The sequence below is a fragment of the Callorhinchus milii genome, unplaced genomic scaffold (assembly GCF_018977255.1).
Source record: "Callorhinchus milii isolate IMCB2004 unplaced genomic scaffold, IMCB_Cmil_1.0 Scaffold5, whole genome shotgun sequence".
Lineage (NCBI taxonomy): Eukaryota > Metazoa > Chordata > Chondrichthyes > Chimaeriformes > Callorhinchidae > Callorhinchus > Callorhinchus milii.
In genome coordinates this window covers 37,427,138-37,448,435 of record NW_024704746.1, presented here as the reverse complement: position 1 = coordinate 37,448,435, position 21,298 = coordinate 37,427,138, and the positions used below count along the sequence as shown (strand labels likewise).

The following is a 21,298-nucleotide window of genomic DNA, read 5'->3' as shown; positions in this document are numbered from 1 at the left end:
AGGCATAATGAGAGTTTTCCCTCTTTACGATGTATTCATATTCATTCACTCCAGACAGCCAATGTCAGCCTGATTATTTTAACCATGTTTTGAGGATCTGCTCTTACGTATTGAACATTGCGAACCAGAAAATAAATTATTTTTCAAATTGTATTCAGATTCACGGTGTTAATAAAGAAGAATATAAATGTCTAGGTTTGAGTTTAAAGGCACAACTATTATTTTTTGACACGTAAGTGTTCCTGATAAGAACACTGGTGCAAAACCTGAAGAACAGAAAAAAAAGTACAGTATCTGGAATTTCTCTCCTCCACAATCAGGGAAATAAGATCAATGCTCATGAATAGAAATTGAAGTAGGTGTCAGTGGGAGATAATCACATTAGAAAACTGTTTGTCAACTATCTGGGGGAAATAACATCTCCATCTTTGGAGACCTGAAAAACAAAGCATCTTGCAAATAACAGAGCTTTCATCACCCATCACCAATCCTTCATTGTTTTTCTGTTTTCCTATTGCAGCATATCCCTCTGGGCTGTAAAAAGTTTAATTGTTTTTCATGTGCTAAAGGTGCATTTCATCCCATACCTCTGTCAATTCCACTTTTGCACAGTAAAATTATAACAAGCTTCCTGCTCTCCTTGCCATGAAACGGTTGCCTACAAAAATGCAGTCACTATTCTTTACAGTAAAATCATGTGAAACACTTTGAGACATTCTCCTGATGTGAAAGAAGCTATATTAAATTCAAGGATTATTAATATTTACTGTATTTTCTAATGCTGATCAGGGGCACAGTTGGGGTCTAGTTTGCAATAGTTGAGAAAGAATGGGAAAAGTCAGTTATTTGAGATACAATTTCCAATTTTCACAAAATTACTAGATTATGATTTTTGGAAGCTGCCAAAGTGTGAAAATAGGTCAGAGAATAAAAATGGATGGCGGTGCGGAAATGGTGTTCTTACTCTCTGTTTTTTAATATTGAAAGTTACACCCAGGGGTGATCGTTTTGTTTGGAACATCTCCCTGTCCCTGACCCAGTTCTACACTTTTTCTTGAGATGAATCTGGTCGCATGTCTCAAAACCTGAATGCAGAGATGCTGGACTTTGATACAATTTGGGTATTGCATTCATGGTACTGAAAATGTAATCTTTGCAAATGTAGTGAATTCAGCATTTGGGTTGCACTGAGATCAAGGGAACACTGCAACGTTGAAAGGTCAACCAACGAATTGCAGCCTCCAACTCCTACAAACTCCATTACGACCTCTAGCGATTGCGACATTTTAAATAGTAAACAACTTATTTCAGGGCGATCACAATTCAGTGGACTTTTTTTTCAATATAAACTTCCAGAGGCTTCCTGAGTTGTGTTTTTTTTCATCAGGTGGCACTAAAATGTTCTTCTGCCTCTGGTTCGAGAAAACATTTGGTCAAACATCTCAGAAGATGCAACATGATGCACCCAGTGATGCCTAATTTCTATAAGTAGAACAGTAGTACACACAAAGTTAAAGCTAAGTTGTGCAAGGAGCAGCATTGCCTTATGTGTCGATGATCTCCTTGGTGAGGCGGTGCTCACCTTTGCTATTCGCTCCACGCAAAGTTTTGATCGAATGCATCGTGCGGATGAAAGACGTGGTGACTCTGAGACAGTGTGAATAATGCAATAATAATAACAGGGTACCGTTTGCATCATCTTGTGTTTTCGTGTTGCGTTGATGTGCATTCCTACAGCTTGCGTGAGATAAGAGGATAGCGTTGCTTTGACGTCAGGGCAATCTGAAGATAACTAAATAAATCAGCCACTGACTCTCTCTGTGTGTGTGTGTGGAGAGAGAGAGAGAGAGAGAGAGACAGAGGACCTCAGAAGAGCATCACTCTCCGTTTCCAGGTTCCTCTGCAACTTTGATGGGCTCAGGACTGTAGGAATCAGCGGCTGCACAAGCTCAGAAAGGATGAGATTTCAGATCATGTGTTTACTCTCCTTCTTCAGTCTATTTGGTCTATGTTCAGGTGAGTGACTGCATGCAACGACACTGGGTTTTGGAGCAGCTCAAACTCTTATTTGGGGTAACAATAAAAAGAAAACAGTTGAGTTGCGACAGCATTTCAAGTTTTGTTATGTGTTTAATACTTTGCCAATAGACCTGATGTCCACATTCTTGTGTGTTACTGGAATAATCACAGCCTATTGTTTTAACGCAGAATGCCCACTGTCCAGATTTATTGCCATTTCTCTCAGTGTTTCAGTTATGAGCAAAAGAGAACAGCAGGAATACAAATGATAGACTATTCTCTCTGCTCGGCAACATTTTCAACTTATTGAATAAAAGGCTGAACAAAAAAAAATTACTATTACACAGTGCCTGGATATTCTTGTGTTAAGTCCATTGCACAGATCCTTGCACACGATTTGTAATGCTACTTTTGTGATATTCCAGGATCTTTTACAACAACAAGATTCAATTTAAAGCTTTGAATATAATCATTGACTGAAAAATTCTTTTTTTTAAATGAATAATTGCAATAATTGCTATGCAGTACTATGCTAATCACATCATTGTAACTTTTTTGTTTATTTAAAAAAAGTGATTGATTTGGCAGGTTACATTTTTAAAAACCATGAAAGCAACATGATAATCCAAACATCCTCAAACCTTAAATAACAAATCTTGCAAGAGTTAACTTTTAATAAAGGTTAGTCAATTGTTCTGCATTCCAACACGCTCCTAGAGTTTCCCATTTTTCCAAAGGACTGAATATCTTAGTTCAAAAGATCAATCTTAATCTCTATGTATAAAATATCTATGAAACTATCTTTTGCTGATAGAGTAATTAGCTCAAAATAAAAACATGTGGAGGCCATAGGATATTAAAAATTATCATATTTTGCAAGATGTACAATACTCTATGGAATTCCCTTAAATCCAATGTGCAATCTATCTCAATGCTAGAAATCAGAAAGAATATGTCAACATGTTTTTTTAAATCCAGACTGGTTGTACACCTTTGGCGAAAACACCTAGAATAATGAGAGGAGCACAGTGATCCGAATTTCTTTAATGCAGTATAAGTCATTCATATATTCACAGGGGCTAGTTGTGTGGGTTTAGCTGCAAACATTGTCTGGGGCTAAACACTGAAACTTGTTTTGAAGATTTTTTGCAGCTAACACATTTGTGTGACTAATCACTGAAACTTGTTCTGCAGTTTTTGCAGTTAACACAGAAAGACGATCAGGCGAAGACGAACTTCTGGGTCATCTTTATGCCTTAAAGGTAAATATCCCAGTAAAACGCAAAGATCATACATAGGTTACAGTATAATGTTACCTGACATTTATGTATCACGCTGTCTTGCAGTAGATTAAAAAACGTAGAAACAAAGTACAGCTCGAAACGTAACACCTGTTTTATATTGATAGATAAAAAGGAAATTTAAAAGTCACAAAATCCTACAGTTGATCTTTCCCCTGAATCTAAGTGGAATATCTGTTTCAGAGGTATACCTATGGTATATTGTGTTAGTGCTGTCCAGATAAATTAAATATGAATGATTCATTTTGTGACCAAAATAATTATTCAAGATGCCAACCTTTACATAATGTTCATGTTGCCTGAATACAAAATATAAATGTGATATAATGTTGAATAACTATATTGATATATTAGCTATAAATAAGTATAACATTCATTATTTATTATAATTTTATAAAATAATTTCTTAACCAGTTATATTTTATTTTAAAATAATACAGTAACAATGAAAGCTTACAAATATAGTGTATCTTTGAACTACATATTATTTATATAACATGAATGCTGAAATACTTTATTTAGGTGCCTCAATTTGCACTGGAACAACATTAAATCTAGTGGCTCAGTAACTACACACTTTGAAGCACAATCTAACAAACCATTTCAGAACTTCTTAAAATAATTTATTTTTACCATCTGTCCGAAAATTATTTTAAACAGCTGAGACAAAGACGTATTAAAGCTTCTGATTTTTTTGAAGAGAGCATTTTAACCAAATAATCCTTAAACGTGAAAGCACTAGTATAATAGAATTAAAACCATACCTTCGACATGATGGCTTTCAAGCACATTATCAGAACATCAGTTTTAATTCAGTTTCCGTCTGCCACCAGAGGATTAAACTAGCATTCAATTCAGCTACACTATGTTCTTAGTCATAAATCTACAGTGATCACTAGGGTATATATACTATCAATTTCTTTGCTATCTGGCTATCAAATATCAACATGCAACCTTTGAAAAGGGATTACTGTTAACATAATTTTCATTTAACATTCACTTCAGGGGCAGTTACAAGCTTAACTGTTTCGTGATCTATTCAGTATTTTCTTCATAATCAATATGAATTGCATTCTCAATTGAATGAGTCACATCAACTAAGTGTCAGTGTACTGTATTCCTCCAAATCATTCGAACGATAAGTCCAAGTTCATATTCACACAAAAATTGTATATTGCCTATCTTTGCTTTATAATTCTGAAAAGCAATTTTTTTGCTACACAATATTGCCAGAAATATTGGATAACAAAACTTCTGTCACTATTCTCCCAGTAAAGTTGGCTGTGGCACTCTTTATCTTCCTTGTGTTTCTCATAAATTGTTTTAGTGGTTATTGTCATGGCACTGAAATCTAAAGAAATGCAGCCTACATTTTAGGTTGACATTATGTATAGCGCCTTTGGCTCTAGAACAATAGAAATTTACAGCATAGAGAAGGTCAATCAGCACATCATGTCAGTGCTAGCTCTTTGAAAGAGCCATCCATTCAGATCCATTTCCCATTTAGATAATTATTTGGGGAGGACAAGCTTGCAGGGCTATGGGGAGAAAGTGGGGGAGTATGATTGATTTGCATAGCTCTTTTCAAAGAGCCGGTACGGACTCGATGGGTCGAATGGCCTCCTTCTGTGTTGTATAATTCTATGATCCTATGATTCTATATCCGGTTTTTCCCCATATTCCTGCAAATTGCTCCTTTTTAGATATTTATTTCTCTCCTTGAAAGCTAATATGGATTCTGCCTTGACCACTGCTCAAGGGCAATCCACATACAAACAAATAACTCTGTGCAAGAAAGAACTTCTAAATCTCCACCATTGCTAATTATCTAGATACCCTCTAGTCACGGAATAACTGGCAAATGAAAATAATTTCCCCCCATCAAATCTACCAAGTGCCCTTATTTTAAAGACTTCCATAAGGTCTCTCAATCTTTGCTCAGTAAAAAATGGCCCAGTTCCACAAGTCTCTGCTCATGGGTCAAATGACTCACCAATAATATCATCCAAGTAAATCTCCTTTGCACCTTCTCTATGGCTCTGACATTCTTGCTAAAGTGGGGCAGCAAAAACTGAATAAAATACTTTAACTATGGTCCAACTAATGATTTATTCAAATTAAACGTCACCTCTGATTCTATATTGCATACCCCAATTTATAAAAGCAAGGGTTCCATTAGCTTTCTTCACAGCTTTGTCCATCTGCCATCCAATCTTAAAAGATCTATGTATGCTAACCCCCTAGGTCTCTTTGCTCTTCATTATAATATGTGATTTATAGAGGAGAAATGTCATTGTTCGTTGATATTGCCAGAGGTACTATGCGTAGTACCAACCAGAATTTCAGTTCTACGGAGTTAAAATAAGAATTATAGATCGTAAGAGGTCTTGCATAACAGTAAAGTTGAAAGTAATAAGCATAGTCGGTGATATTTTATGCTTATGAAGGCCATAAATATTAGCACTGAGGAACAGAATCCTTTCACTTCTCACATCTAGCACCTACAGCAAGGAATCCTAAGCCAACTAGTGTCAACCAGAAAAATCCTCTACTTTGCTTCAAATTCACAACACACCTTATTCTCACCAATGTCCAATTTCTAATTTCATTCATCCAGCCTTGTAGGCCCCATGCCTGGGTTACCAATTTCGGAAGAGTTTTATTTTGTGAGACATACTGTCCATAAGCTGGGTTGAAACTGCCTGAAGTCATTTCATGAGACACCCTCACAACCAGAGAAAGATTCTCGTGCTAAACCGGAACACAACACCCATAATTGAAAGGGCTGTGTGCTAACCCACTCAGTCTTTCTGTCCTGCCAAGGAGACAGACAGAACAAATTTCAATTTCCTTCAGTATCTGTAGAACTTCTACCTTGCACTTTGTTAGCCAGAGGCATGAAACTAGATCTTACTGTAAACAGACTTGGTGTTCAGAGTGCCTGAATTGATAAGTAGTCTCTCTCTATTACTATCATTGAAACTATCCTGACAAGAGATATTGGAGGAAGAATCTTTAGATTTAGATTTTCCCAGTTGTCTCCTGGTTTGTCCTTAACAAAAGTGATGAACAGGCCACCTTTGAAACAAATATATCAGAAAATATAAGTTGTGCTGATACAATTAAAATATGTGGCCAAAATAAACTGGTTAATTATTTTCTTGAAAGCGATCAAGAAACAACATGATTGCTTATTGACTGTCTATTGATTATCCAATCCATTCTGAAAAACAAACATCCTGGTCATCTGAATTGGTATAAACAAGGTGCTTCATTGATTTATTAATAGATACGTTAACTTGTCAGAAAGACAATAGAGAGAATCAATGTTAAGTAATAATGGACCATCAGGTCACAAAATCACACATGATAGTAAGGTGTTTGTTACAAAGTTGGGGAGTTAGATACCAAGGTCACAAGATTAATTTAGATGAAGAAAGTTCTTGGGCCCATCTTATGTTAACTTTCCAGAATATCTACACTACCATCCTCCCATCACAGTATCAAGCTGTTTTTTTTAAAATTGGCCTCAATCACCCTTTCTGGCAAACTGTTTTAATTGTTAATTACTCTCTAAGTAAAGAAAAATGTCCTGGTATTTGTCCTGAAATTGCCTTTTGCAACTCTAAACCCATGTCCTCTTTTTCTATTTGGTACAAGTATTGTTCTGGGTTTACATTTTCAAACCCATTTTAAATTTTATAAGGTTGCCTGAGATGCCTTCTCTGAGATGCCTTCTCCCACGAATGAAGAGGAAAGCAAAGTATCAAAGTATCAAGAACCTCTAAACTGTTGTCCCACTGAGCTATGATGGAGAATAAACTAGTGTATTAAACATATGAGTGCATTGGTTCTGAGCACTAACCTCATATTTCAAACAATCGTAGCACTCTGCTCATCAAATTGCTAAGTGTCAGCAATTCTCAACATGATACATCATGGGAGAGGATTTGAAATTGTGCCGAGGAATAGTAAACAGTTTGCTAGTTAAGACTGATATATCGCTCTATGTTTAAATTAAAATACCTAAAACATTATTAGGACAAACTGGATGACAAAATGATGGTTCAAGAAAAAAAATTATGTTCTATGGGAAATCTATTTTGAGCTATTTCCATTGCTTCTAATTTGCAGAAATTATAGCCCCCTTCAATAATAGAGAATGTGTAAAATGCATTTTTGGAATTTATGAAAGTAAATTTTGTGGAATTTGCTGGAACAAGCTGAATGTTTTTGGAAAATGCAATATTTTGAGCAACACTTTATGTAATGATCTCAGCTGGAATGGGTTACCAGGAAGAGTGACTGAGACCAGGCAGGTGGTTAAGGCCAGGACACTCGACAGCTGAAGAAACCTATTGATGCTATAATTGAAAGAGGATATGTTTGGTATTTTGCAAGGATCAAATGGGCTGGGGGGCCTTTTTCATCTGAACCTCTCTTGTGATCTTCTGAAAATGTCATAACTTCTATCCAGAGGAAAAGCCCCTTAAGAGCTCAGAAATATTTTAGATTTATATAGAGGCTTAAACAAAATACACTTCTTTTATATTTTGTAAAGCACTTTAAGGTTTGCAATTATATTTTGTAAAATCTTTTAAGGTGTGCATTTCTACATGAAAGGTGCTTGTTATTTTTAAGTATAAATTATTAGCATAAATTATTTTTGTCCAGAAAACATAGAGTGCTCAACTCTATGTTTTCTGGAGAAAAAACATATGAACTGTATCTATCTATATAGATACTTCTATCACTGGAAGTCTTACTTTATTATTTGCTTTGAAAGAAAAACCTCAAAATAAAACATTCTTGGCAGCATTTTATTCACAAGGTCAGAAAAGAAGTGGGACAGGTTGATCAACAGAAAAGAATTGTTTTATCAAAAAAAATTGCTCTCCGCTCCAAAGAAATTCAACAACAACTTGGATTTATATAGGGCCATAAATTAATATCCCAGAGCACTGCACAGTGACAGGATCAGACAAATTCAGACATTAACTGTAAACAGTTTAATGGGATAAAGAGTGGTGAAAGGGATCATAGAATCATAGAATTATACAGCACAGAAGGAGGCCATTCGGCCCATCATGTCTGTGCTGGCTCTTTGAAAAGAACTATCCAATTCAATCCCATTCCCCTGCTCTCTCCCCATAGCCCTGCAAACGTATCCTCCCCATGGTGACAGTCACCAATGATTCTAAAACGTTTGTCCAAGTCAACTATGATGGAGAGACAATCTCTATGTTGAGGATGAAAACTGTTATTATGGGATTTCAAGACCCGGAAAACCATTTCTTCTTTTTGATATCAAAACAGTTCATTATGTTCAGAGAAAAAGATGAATTATTTTATTTTGCATGAAGGGCACTATCGTCCCATGATTTTAAAACTCGCTGGTGGGGTAACTTTACAGAGGTGGGTCATTTGACAAGCCAGTAAAGGTCTAGAAAAGTGTTCCTTTAAGATTATATTAGTGTCTGGTGCTTGAATATCAGCAGTCTAGAATTGATGCAGTGTACAATGACATTACCACACCAGTGCATTTATTACATGTGGAAAGTATCACAATTGTAGATTATAGAGCATGGGTTAATATCTTCTGTAAATTTCCATTTCAAATTATAAAATACTAAACAAATACTTCATAGGAGGGAAGAACTTTTCCTCATTTTAAGAATCCTATACAACCTCACAGCAGATTGTTGTGATAGTGGTCGGATAGTGGTTCCATGTCTGCTTTGAGTGCATCTCGTGCATGGATTAATAGATGATTAAATGGATGAAGTCAATAAGCAGGTTGGAACCTTGGGTGAACTTTCAGGGTTTTGAGTATTTGCCAGGTTTAATATTATTATTTGTCTGGGTTTAAAAATAAATAGAAGATGCATTGCTGAAAGATTTTCTGCCATAGATTCGACAGTTTTGTGAAACACAAATCAGAGGAGACTATCAAACTCTGTGTGTATTTGTGTCAAATCCAAAAACTCTTCTTGGAGTAGAGAGCCTTTAATCTTTACACAGCATCTTTTGAATGATTCTACTGATTGTTCTTCTGACTTGGCATATCTATCGCAGCATGATTATCTGCCAAAACCCAAAGTAAAACTGATGACTTTCCTTTCTTCCAAATGAGTAAAATAGTGACTCAATTGACATCTTAGACAAAATAAAGAATATGTTTTGGCATATTTTGCTTTTATTCCTGTTTAAAACCATTTTGAATTGTGATAGCTCGATCTCACCCTGCTACTAACATGCTTTGTAGTTGTTTCAGAAAGCCCAAGACTATGGCGACTATGAAGATTCAACATTTAAGAAAGCCATCCAAGCAAAAAGAAGACATCCCTATATTTTGAAAAGACAAGTGCGTGTTGGAAAATTTAGAAGACCTTATATACTAAAACGCAATTCTGTTTTCATGGATTAGTTTTACAACACATGCCTAAACATTTTACATTTACCCATTTATGTATATTGAGACAAATTATCACATATAATAACTACAACGATAATCTGTTAATGTGAAAACAGCATCTTAATCTATCCAAATACATTCTGGTCTGCACTAGAAGTCCAGTTCTTCAAAAGACAATTTACAGGCTTTTTGATGTGAATTTTATTTTTGGACAAAGATAATCCTACAATTTCCCTTTTCTTTTTGCTATAAAAATACAATTCACTAGGACTTTGTACTCGTGATTCTAAATGTGTAAACTCTGTGTGCATTCTTAAGCATGTCTTTCATTCTTCCCTGCTGATGACTGTTTTATGCCACTGTTATCAGAGACTTGTCTTCCATTACGTTGTGTAATGACAATCCTCTTAATTGTGTCAAAATGCATATGGTACAAATAAGTAAATAAACTTCCATTGGCATCTAAAGTTCAAATATGGTCTGAAAAAAAATCTATTTATTTTTGTCTTGGTGCCGAATAAGACTTGAACATTTTAAAGTGTTACTGAAAACACAAAGTGAATAAAGATATCTGTGTCCAGTAGAAATCCCATTAGGTTATGTGGTTGAAGCTTCACTTTAGGCCCTGAGCTCACAGGCTTAAGCTGACACTTTAGCACATTGTTGGGGATGAAAAGCATTGTTGGACGTGTCGACATTTGGACAAGATGTTACTTTAAAATCCTGTCTCACAATTCTTTGGGAAGTAAACTGCAGCACACCAGAGGTTCCAGCTGTTTCTGCCATGATTTCATTTGGGATTTGCATCTCTTTTCTTCTGGAATTGAATGGAAAACATGTGAAATCTGAGTGTGAAACATAGTTCTGATGGGTACAAGGCAACACTGCCCAGCTGGGAATTCAATATTGTAACGTTGCAATTCTAGTAAGCTTTTCTCTAAAAAGCTTTACACAAAGCAAAGTTGTTCCAACCATAAATGTAAACAGCACAGAATGAAGCCTTTCAGCTATTCTGCCCCTGGTGTCCTTCTGACTCGCTTGCTTCTACCTTTCACTCAGGGCTAATGTCAAGATGTAGCTCCTTAACAATGTTTTCAGTGATGTTTCCATACCTCACCCACTTCGCTTCATCTCCTGCTTGGATGCCTAGCCAATGTCAAATGTTTTTAGACTCCCCCCACCCCCTCCCAAATGGCACTATATGAATGCATATTGTACTGTATTGTGCCTGTGATGCTTCTGAAAATGCTATCCTTTTAGCACCAATATCTTGCTGTTGCCCACATACCATTTTGTATCTCTCCTTTTCAGACATGTAATTTTCTCTCAAATGCTTGTATAGATTCTGTGACAACCACTTTTCTCGGTTCATCATTCTACGTCCTAACAAGACTCTGTATAAACACTAGCTTTGCTCTTTTCTTAATTAGCTTAAATCTAAGCCCTCTAGTTACTGTTTGATCGATCGGTGGAAATCATTTCTCCAGTTTACATTCCCAAAATGCCTCACAGTTTTAGATATAAAATGTAAAAAGATGTATCATCCATATAATTTAGCAGTTTGTCCAAGTTAGAGGACTAAACTAATCAATATGACTTTATATTAGTGGGTGCAGTGAGCAGCTTTTGTTTGCTCATTCTTTGTAATTGAATGTTACGTTGCATGCTGCACAGTAGAGCCCCAGAAATAATAAGGCTGTGACAAAAACAGAACAGAAAATGGGATCCTTGCATGATCTAAAGGGAAGTCGCTTTGGAGAAAGTACATCACCTCTGGAGTTTGGCAATAAGCATCATTGCATTGCTTTAAGCTGAACAAACAAACATTTGATTTAACAAATGATGCATTTAATCAACCAAAACAAAATGTTAAGTCTAAAGAATTAAGTTGCATTTTTAAATCCCCTAACCACATCTCAAAGTAGATCACAAGGCATCAGCCAGATAAGTATGATTTGTCTGAAAAAGTTCACATGTAATAATAATAATAATAATCCTTGCATTTGATATAGCGCTTTTCACGTATGTAAGTATACATTTAAATACTGCATAAAAAAGGGAGAATATTCTTAGAGTCATGCATAACCTAGACCCTTTACAACTTTCCGGTGAAAACAAACCACCCACTTATTCTGTTCCTTCGTTAAAATATCCATGGCAACAATGTACAGATCACCAGTTAAAATAAGTGTGTTCATCTGATAAAGGAAGCTGTATCCACAAAAAGATTTTATTTACCCACACAATACAAATCATTTGGAAATCTTTTAAATGCATTTAATAATGACTATGTTTCAAATAAAGAGTCTTGCGCAGCAAATGCTGGAATAGCCCAAATTATAAAAACAATTAGAATATTTGGTGTTAATGTGATTGTCAAGAATACTAGGATAATGTAAACATTCACTATTAAATTGCAGCCCCATGTTTATTAAAATGTTCATATAAATACAGGAAATAGACATCTATGGCATAGATAGATAGATAGATAGATAGATAGATAGATAGATAGATAGATAGATAGATAGATAGATAGATAGATAGATAGATAGATAGATAGATAGATTCTTATTAATAATCTATGCATTTGATATAACTCCTCATCACGGTGAGATGTCTCAAAGCACTTCACAGGATTTACTGAATTACTGTACACTTTAACAGTGAACGCGACAGCCAATTTGCGCACAGCAATGTCCACAAACAGCCATGACCAAGTGAATGACCAATTGTATTTTGGAGGACTATTGGCCAGGATACCGGGATAAATTTCCTCCTCTTTTCAAACAATGTCATTGGATCTTTAACATCCTCCTGAACAGGCAGAAAGAATCACAGTTTAACATCTAATCCGAAGGGCATCATCTCTGACAATGCAGCCCACCTGCAGAATTGTAGTGGAGTGTCAGTTTAGACTGTAGGTTGAACCCACAACGTTATGACTCAGAGGCAGGAATGCTACACACTGAGCTAGGCTATTAAGGCTTTTGCAACAAACCTCATGATTTGCTTATTCAAGCCAATTACTGGCCTAAATATTAACTTTTATCGATCTGGCAGGCTAGCCCCAAAACTGTCGATCCAGTGAATCGCTCCAGGTAATTACCTGGCCGGCTATATGTTAATTGGTTTGGCCTAGGAGAATGAGAATTTTGGCCCTTCTAGGCAGATCAGCCCCAGGAAAGCAATATTAAATAAGACAAAGAGTCTGATGTAAGGCAAAACAAAAGAGCTCACCCCAGTCAGTACATAAATTGGCAGCTTCAAAATTAAGAACTGCTTTAAGAAAAACCACAAATTTTCCCCAGTTATTCTGCAAATATAACCTAAAGCCAGAAACCCGGACATTTCAACAGTCCTTCTCGATCCCTGTACAGTGCATTACAACTTATATTTCCCCTTTCACATCGGAAGGAAGCCAGAGCTTGGCACTGCTGGTTGGGCACCTTTGATGGAGGTGCAAGACAAGGGAATGGAGAGGGAAAGGTGACTGAAAGCACGGTCAGAGAGATGTGACTCAAGACTTGCTGAGAACAGTTAATTTAGTCAAGTAAAAATGGGATATTGTTCCAATACATCCACTATCTCTAAAAGCAGTTTCAGACGGTGACTCTAGCGTTGAGAAAGAAAAATGTGTATTTGGCTGGTTGCCCAAAATCTAGATGGCAGCCAACATTTATAAAAAGCTCATGGGGAGCAAACCAAGATTCCCAAGCTGCGGGGTGTTTAGAAGCGGTTAATTATTGACTGAAATTCTGCTGTTTCATAATATTTGATCTTTTAATTAGCTCGATGAATTGACAGTATTATTGACTGTTGCTAATTTACCCTCTATGTGTTACATCTGCGATAGGCTAACTATTGTTGCACAGCATTTTATATATTGTATTTTGCCCACAAAATACAAACAGTCAAACACATTACAGTACATCCTGTAAAGCACTTTGAGGAGCCTCAATGACATGATAAGACACTGCATCAAATGCAAGGATTATTATTATTATTTTTATTATTATTATCATGGCTCTCTAATTAATGCTATTTGTTAAGTCTCGTTCTTTTGCAAAAGATAAATCTATCTGGGATTGCTGATGTTCAGTAATGCTTGCAGTGAGTACTCACAAGTGTCACTTGTATGTGCTGCAAATTAACAGACAATGACAGATTTAATTGTAAAAGAAATTAAGCATAAGCAAAAATTGTCATGTTAACCTAGTAACTCATGTATGTGAATAGTTTACTCCCAAGCATTCTGAGTTTCTCCCAGGGCTGTTTTCACTTATTAATAATAATGATAAAGTACCTTTCATGTCGGGGGGACATCTCAAAGCTCTTCACAGAATTTACTGTAAATTTGAGACTGAATTTTGTAGCAAACACAGCAACCAATTTACACACAATGTCTCACAAAAAGCGATGAAGGAAATGGTCAATTTGATCAGTGTTGGCCTGGACACTGGGAAACATTCCTTTCTTTTTTTCAATAGCAAATGGAATCTTTGCAGGGGGATGGGACTTCTGATGAATGTCTCAACCGCAGGGCGGCACCTCCAACAATACAGCGCACCTCCAGCATTGTATCAGAATGTCCGTCTAAACTGTGAGCTCAAAATCCTAACATGGTGTTGAACCTATAACCTTTTGACTCAGCGGTATGAGTGCTAATAACTGAGCCAGAATGATACAGTTGCCTCATCTGGCTGGAGTTGGGTGTGTTCTGAGGCAAGCCATAAGATAGGAGACCCATACTTCTGTGATTCATCCATTAACAGTAGCCATGGCTAGGTTTGCTGCCCAGATGCACATTTCTCTCTGACCAAAAGTAAGAAGAAGAGGACAGATAGTTAGATTACCTTCCATGGGCTATTTTATGCAGATAAATACAAGATATTAAACATAAGATGTATAATATAAAATCTGACACCATTTGAAAGCATTCAGCATTTTAATATCCACTTCCCAGTTTTGTGATTGGAAGTTATGATCTGAAAGTGCTTAAAAGACTCTTAGATGTCATTACCAATGGTGCATAAATGTCAAGAATTTTCCTATACCTGGTGCCCGCATGAAGATTCTCAATATGCCCTTTGTGCATACAAATCTAAGTTCAAACGATAAATGTTTTGGGAAGTCTGGTTTAGTTTCTTGTGAAGATATTTGGTTTTAAGTTTCAACTCGGCAGGTTATGAGGGTGAAATCTTGCAAACTGCTCTCATCTTCTCAGGAGACCAAAGAAGTGTTTTCTGCAGACTGAAAACTGCTGGTGCTTGATGTCTGAATTGTTTTGTTGAAGTCTATCGAAGTCTGTTTATCATTTCAAATCTGTTATGTCAAGGGCATGACACTTTGTTCATATGGCATTCTACTGTTGCAGCTCCAAAGTCTGTGGGGAACTTTATATTTGGGTATTAAACTTTCAATTCTAAAGTCCCTGCAGTTTCCTTTGAACCTTATGCTTTATTGGTTTGAAATATTAACATTAAAACCTTTGAATTCATAATGTTTTCTGTTTACATTTTATTTTTGCAATGCTAATAAAGGTTTTGCAACTATAACTTTTTCAGTGCTAAAATACCACTTCTTTTTTAAGGTGATGGTGATGACTGAAACTTCATGGAATGCTTTCAGTTAAATTGTGGAATTAGCAGAGGAGCTTACCATCTGGTACTGATGCTGCAGTTGAATTTTTAATAAGGCATCACAATATAAAATTACAACAATATAAAACAATACCCTGCACCTTTGCACAGCCTTAAGTGCCCATTTGCATTCAAAATGGGGTTTCGCTAGGAGGAAACTGAGCAAATGTTCTGAATAGAACACCTGGCTAGGCACACTAAAGGAAATGTTCAGTCCAGGGACAACCCAACTCATTAAATGTCAATTTGAACACAGCAGTGCATGGGTCAAATGTGATTCAGTCATGTTTATATTCCAAGTATGAACACTGTACTCTGACAATGGGAAATAAAATGTTTATTTATGAATGGTAAATTACGTGAATGTTTAAAGAAAAATAATATATGTAGCGCTTAGTTTATAATAAGTTTAAAGGATAAATGGATCTCAAGTTAAAGTGTAGTTAAGATCAAAGGTCCATCAGAACAAAGCAACTTAAGGTTATTAATGTAGTAATAGACCTTGCATTTTATACAGCGCCTCCATCATCTGAAACTGCTTCAAAGGTAATTGTTGTCAAGTGCTGTGACTGTTAATGTAGGCATCTTGTATGAAATTTAATTGAAATTCAGAGCAGTCTTTTTCTAAAACACTAAAATGGCTAATGTAGATGCGAGCAGGTATTCAACTTGTTCTTTGAGGTAGAATTTGAAGAAACTAACAGGCTTCCAGCAGAGACTTTGAGCAGAGAAAGGAAGAAATCTCTGCACAATTTTGAGATACATTCAACAGATTCTCAAATAAAGCAATTGTGTTGATTAGCACTTTTAAAAAGAGTTGGATTAATATCCAGTTAATAGCAGGATTAATGATTTTAGATTGAAGAGTAGTTAAAAAAGACCAAATGTTACCTGCAACATAATAGTTCATTTACTGCTGGAACCATACTGATATCGTACTGAGGAACACAACCAGTCACAATGAATGGTGTAGGATGTAGGAAGGTGAAATAGTGAGTTTGTCAGTGAATGCTAAGGGTCCGTTGCACACAGCACCTTGTCACAAACAACCATGAGGTGAATGACTGGGGGATTGTCGGCCAGGAAAATGGAGAAACCTTTCTGGAATGGAACTGATCAACCAAACAGAAGCTCTTGTAGATAAGAGGAACCAACGACAAAGCAACTGCGTTAATAAAAGAGGAAACGTTCTGCAGCCCCCAAATCCTGTTTGAGATTAAGTGTGAGTGCCTCAGTGTCACAAAGGGTAGCAGAGGGAGAGCTCATCATTTTCATTATCGACTAGAAAATAATATGAATTTGTCATGTCTCTATTCAGACCAAATTCAGTTGGAGTCTTGCAAAAGTCTTGCAGAAGTGCTCTAAAGTCTTGCAAACTGCAGAGCATTTCTGGTTCAATTTGTAAACAATTTCATATACATTTATGCTGGGACAAATCAGTCATTCAATTCTTGTCAGGATAAAGAGACTAGCATTGAGTTGTAATGATGAGGGGGAAGGGGAGATGCTACACGCCTCTACCACTGCGGCAACTCTGTGCACACTCTCATGGATAATTAGTGGATTAATGCTGAGAGTTCTGGCTGAATTTACACCGCAGTTTGATGATATTTGACAAATCAATGTGATAAGATACAAGGATCTTACAGATATAATCTGAAAAACCTATGTTCGGAAACTGTCCATCATGTAAGCTCTTTCTGCCACGGACTGTGCCCTGTGGAATATTTTACTGCTTGAGTGCCTTATGACTAATGATCATCGGAGAGAACATTGAAGGCGCCAGTGCTACAGTGCTGAATAGAACAGCTGTGTGAGCAGTATTATCTTTTTTCTTAACAAACTTAACAAGCTAGCAGTAGTCATTTAAATTTGCTGTACATTGGTAGCATTGTGGCTATTAAAGATGATATTCATACAAATTTATTCAAAGTAATAAACTCAGGTCCTATCAGGCAATGGTTCGCAGCACAAAAAATGTTTTTAATTCAGTACTAATTGGCAATCTCATTTGGATAGTCCACACAATAGCTGATGTGGGTAATGGAAAATGTCACACTGGTGCAGTTGGAGTACTCTTGTGAGATTGGGACTGAGGTGTATTTTGGGGGTACAGTGGAATGAGGCTTTCTCTTAAATAATTGTATTTTGTATTTGAACTGGAAGAGCTTCATAACAACAATGGGCGTCTCCAATGTGAAGGTGTTCCAAGCCATTTCCAGGTTCCATAAGCCTGCCACTCCCCCGCTGAGCTCCACTGGCTTCTCAATCCCCAGCGGATTCAGTTCAAGACCCTCATTCTCATGTTCAAATCCTTCCATAATCTTGCCCCACCCTACCTCTGCATCAATTTTTTCTGAAGTATTAGTTGTTAGACTAATTTGAGATTGATCACTTCTCACAATCCATCCAATTACCCAAATACTTAAATGTTAAAACAAAATAGTTTTAACAGGCAATGGCCTTTGTTGCTTTATTTTGTTAGAAGGAAAACAATTTGTATCTGTGTGAAAGATGCTGTATATATGCTAGTTGTTGTTGTTTTTCTCTATTTACAGAAAATAGGGGTAACATGCTCTATTGCCTTAGAATGGGGGAAAAATTCCACTCAGAGATTAGGGTTAACAGTCATGTCACACATCATTGGTAAACAGATGCATTCGCTTTCCTGTTACGTTTGAAGTCAGAAGCTACGCCACACAACCAGTTGTGAAACATGGGTTACAAAACAGTGGATGTAACCTGCGATTGAAGTGGGGTGAAATGAGAACAAATCTGCAGAAACACTACTTCGGTGAGTGAGTGGTAAACTTACGGAACAGGCTCTCTATGAAGACAGTGGAAGCAGAGAGAGTATCAATTGTTTAAAGAACAAATTAGATAGATTTCTGCTCAAAGATAATGTCTTGGGATACAGTGTATAGTTTGGGACATGACATGTCAAGCGACTGCCAGGATGGTGGAAGGTGAACTAGATGGTCCTTGATCTTCTTTCGCCTAGCAAATTCTTATGTTCTTATTTCAAGACAGAGATTTGAAAAATAAAGTGCAGCGAAACATTTTTAAGATTGAAAACACTTCACAACCCGATCACTGAACAAAGTGCAAAAAACAATTTTACATCTTACAAAATTTCAGGATAAACACATCCATGAATGTTACAATAAATCATTGTGCTGGACAATACAAACCAAACTACAAATTCTCAACAGATAAGTAATATCTTGGTACAAAACAGAAATAAGCACACCTTTATAGGGCCTAATTTCCCCTTTACAGGCACTGGTGCTATTTGCGGGGTGAAATTAAATTGTATGATAGTGTAAAATTGTAGCTACTTTGTTGTGCATGGTATGTAGGAGTAACCAAGTGAATCATTCATCAAGTGCCCATTCGATAACTGGCTGGTAAGATTGAATGCAGAGTCCAAGCCCTGAAGTATTTCAAATCCCAAACTGCCTTTACATCAATATGTGCATTGCAATGTTGCTGATAACAAATTGCCAACTTCTTTACCAGAACAGAGATTACTTGTATGAAAATAGGAAATAATCTGCTTTCCTGTTCCATTTAACAAGCACCAGTCAAGTGGGCAAAAAGTAAACTGATGGTGTTATGTTGGCCGCCTTCGCACCAGCACGCAGATCAGCAATTCTTCCAAGTCATGCATCAGGCATTCTGGAAAGGAAGGAGATCACTGCGCTCACAATGTTACATTAGCTTTTTTTGTGCTATCGGCAGGTGCCAAACCTTTCTGCACCAACGAAAATAATTTTGCACCGTAAGTTTTCTTCCAAAAGGGGAAATTCAGGCCTGAGGTTTGCAAACTGCAGCCAGTTTGTCGCCATGGAATGTCAGATATGTGCCTTGACATTTGTAAACTTTGAATGTGTATCGTCCTTGTAGTAAAATAAATATTAAGTTATCAAGTTACACAATAGTCAATTATTTCCACTAATACTGGATATGGAAGTTTCAGAGGACCATTTGCCAGAGCAGTTCTTTAGTTATTCCACTAACAAATACAATAGTGGATGTCATCTTCAGAGAAAGGTAAAATAATTCTCACCTCATTTTAATTCTCATTCATTCACTGTTAAAAACCCTGTGGCGTTTTCTCCATATCCATTGTGATGACCATAACCAGGCACATCTTACCATATCCATTTTAAGTTTAAGATATGAATGGTGCAGTATCCAGTCCATGGGCAGAGCACAGGGATCTCAGATATAGGCTTGTGAAATCCAGGCCAGTGTTACGAGTAGCACCTTTGGCATTGTCAGTCACTGCTAAGATTTCCCCATTATAATCGTGCATCACCAAAGGCGCAAAACGTAATATTGTCCAGAATTTCATGCCAGAGGTATGTTACAGCAATTACTACTCACCAGTCCAACACATACAATGCTAAAATAATTTCTCAGGAACGCAATGCGCACACACGTGGAGCACCAGGAATCATCACATACTCAATACAGACACAGATTTATTCACTTGTGTAAATGCCTTAGAGTAAACCAAAACTAAATGTGTTTTGTTTTGCAAGATTGCAAAATTGAATTGAAAATAGGGGAAGTTTGCCAAGTCTCAATTTTCAACACTTCCAAAAAAATTACGATCCCTTTTTGACCTTAGGCATCTATAATTTCCCCCAGATAAAAGAAAAAATCACTCTTAATAGATTTTGTAGCTTACGTTTTGCATTTTAGGCTGGAAGTTATACAATTCATTTTTTTTCACATCCAAAGTCTATAAATAAGATACATCTTTTATCGAAACTAGTCCTGTGTTTTGAATATATCCTGGACATGGATCTGTTTATTGAATAGACCACAGAATTTAAAATTTTCTAGTGATAAATATAAGAGCTGGCTGGCTTATGGACCAGCATGTGATCAAATCTCAGTTATTAATATTACTGATTTATATTAATTCCGGGACCTCCCGACATGAAAGACGTTATATAAATATATGTTTGTTGTTGTTGAGTTTAGAGATCTTTTTACATAATTGAGTATCCTTATAATAAAACATAGTGAGGAATGTTCATGCATATTTCTTCCTTTAATTGTGAATTGTAATTTCAGTGATTAAACACTACCCTGATTGAAGCGTGCTATACAAGTTGTTGTCGTTGTCACATCCACCTCTCTCCTTTTATAAAATCTCTCGTAGAAAAAAATTGGCTGTTCAAATATTTAGTTTTACAATTAAACTTCAGAAAATGAATGTGCTTTGTAAGTTTAAGGAAAACCAATGGTTGAAGGAATAACAAAACTTAATACGATGATGCAAACAGTGGAGAAAACGTGAATATTTATAATAAGCCTTGTATTTTATATAACGTCTTCTCATGTCGTTGAAACATCTCAAAGCACTTCACTTTAATATAAAGTGTAGTGACTGTGTATTTTCAGTGAATGTGAGTACTAACACTCCTGCTCCTGTTAATAACATTTATTTAATTCAATTGCTTTTGTTATATTTGCAAATGTGTTAAATCGGCCAATCAAAGCAAATGTTTGCCAGAACAGAATAATGGAATAATTGGAGCAAGATGTAGCTCTTTAAGACACATGCTGAGACATTTACTGGAGAAGAGGTCTGACTACTCAAACTCACAAAAGCTACGTATTTCTACAAACAAAATAACCCGATTTTCTTAATACTGATTCTTTCATTGAAAATATCCTTTTATAATCAATGGTTTGGATCTACAATCAATTGTGACTTGCAAAATGTTTTGGTGCTCCTTTCTATTTGAGAGCCCCATTTCAACCAACTCTCCATTAATCCCATTCCAACCTATTTATTACAGTAGCATCATAAATGGCATCACTTTTTCAACAGCTGCCTCGGTTTGTATTTTTACATCTACAAAACATTTTGCATTTATTCCCATGAGATGAACGACAGTGTATTA

At 36.3% G+C, this 21,298-nt stretch overlaps 1 protein-coding gene across 1 annotated transcript; it reads left to right on the top strand.

Annotated features, from left to right (window-relative positions):
- The first annotated feature begins 1,825 nt into the window (after nucleotides 1-1,825).
- nts (neurotensin) lies at nucleotides 1,826-9,952 on the top strand. The gene is made up of 3 exons (XM_007903775.2): nucleotides 1,826-2,016; nucleotides 3,214-3,281; nucleotides 9,586-9,952. The coding sequence occupies exons 1-3, from the start codon at nucleotides 1,959-1,961 to the stop codon at nucleotides 9,745-9,747; spliced, it is 288 nt and encodes a 95-aa protein (XP_007901966.1). The 5' UTR covers nucleotides 1,826-1,958; the 3' UTR covers nucleotides 9,748-9,952.
- The last annotated feature ends 11,346 nt before the right edge of the window (nucleotides 9,953-21,298 follow it).

Excerpts from the sequence above, each read along its gene's own strand:
- nts (XM_007903775.2), top strand. The coding sequence starts at position 1,959 with ATGAGATTTCAGATCATGTGTTTACTCTCCTTCTTCAGTCTATTTGGT. Across the intron at positions 2,017-3,213 it reads TCTATTTGGTCTATGTTCAG|TTTTTGCAGTTAACACAGAA; the intron begins GTGAGTGACTGC and ends CTTGTTCTGCAG. Across the intron at positions 3,282-9,585 it reads GTCATCTTTATGCCTTAAAG|TTGTTTCAGAAAGCCCAAGA; the intron begins GTAAATATCCCA and ends CATGCTTTGTAG.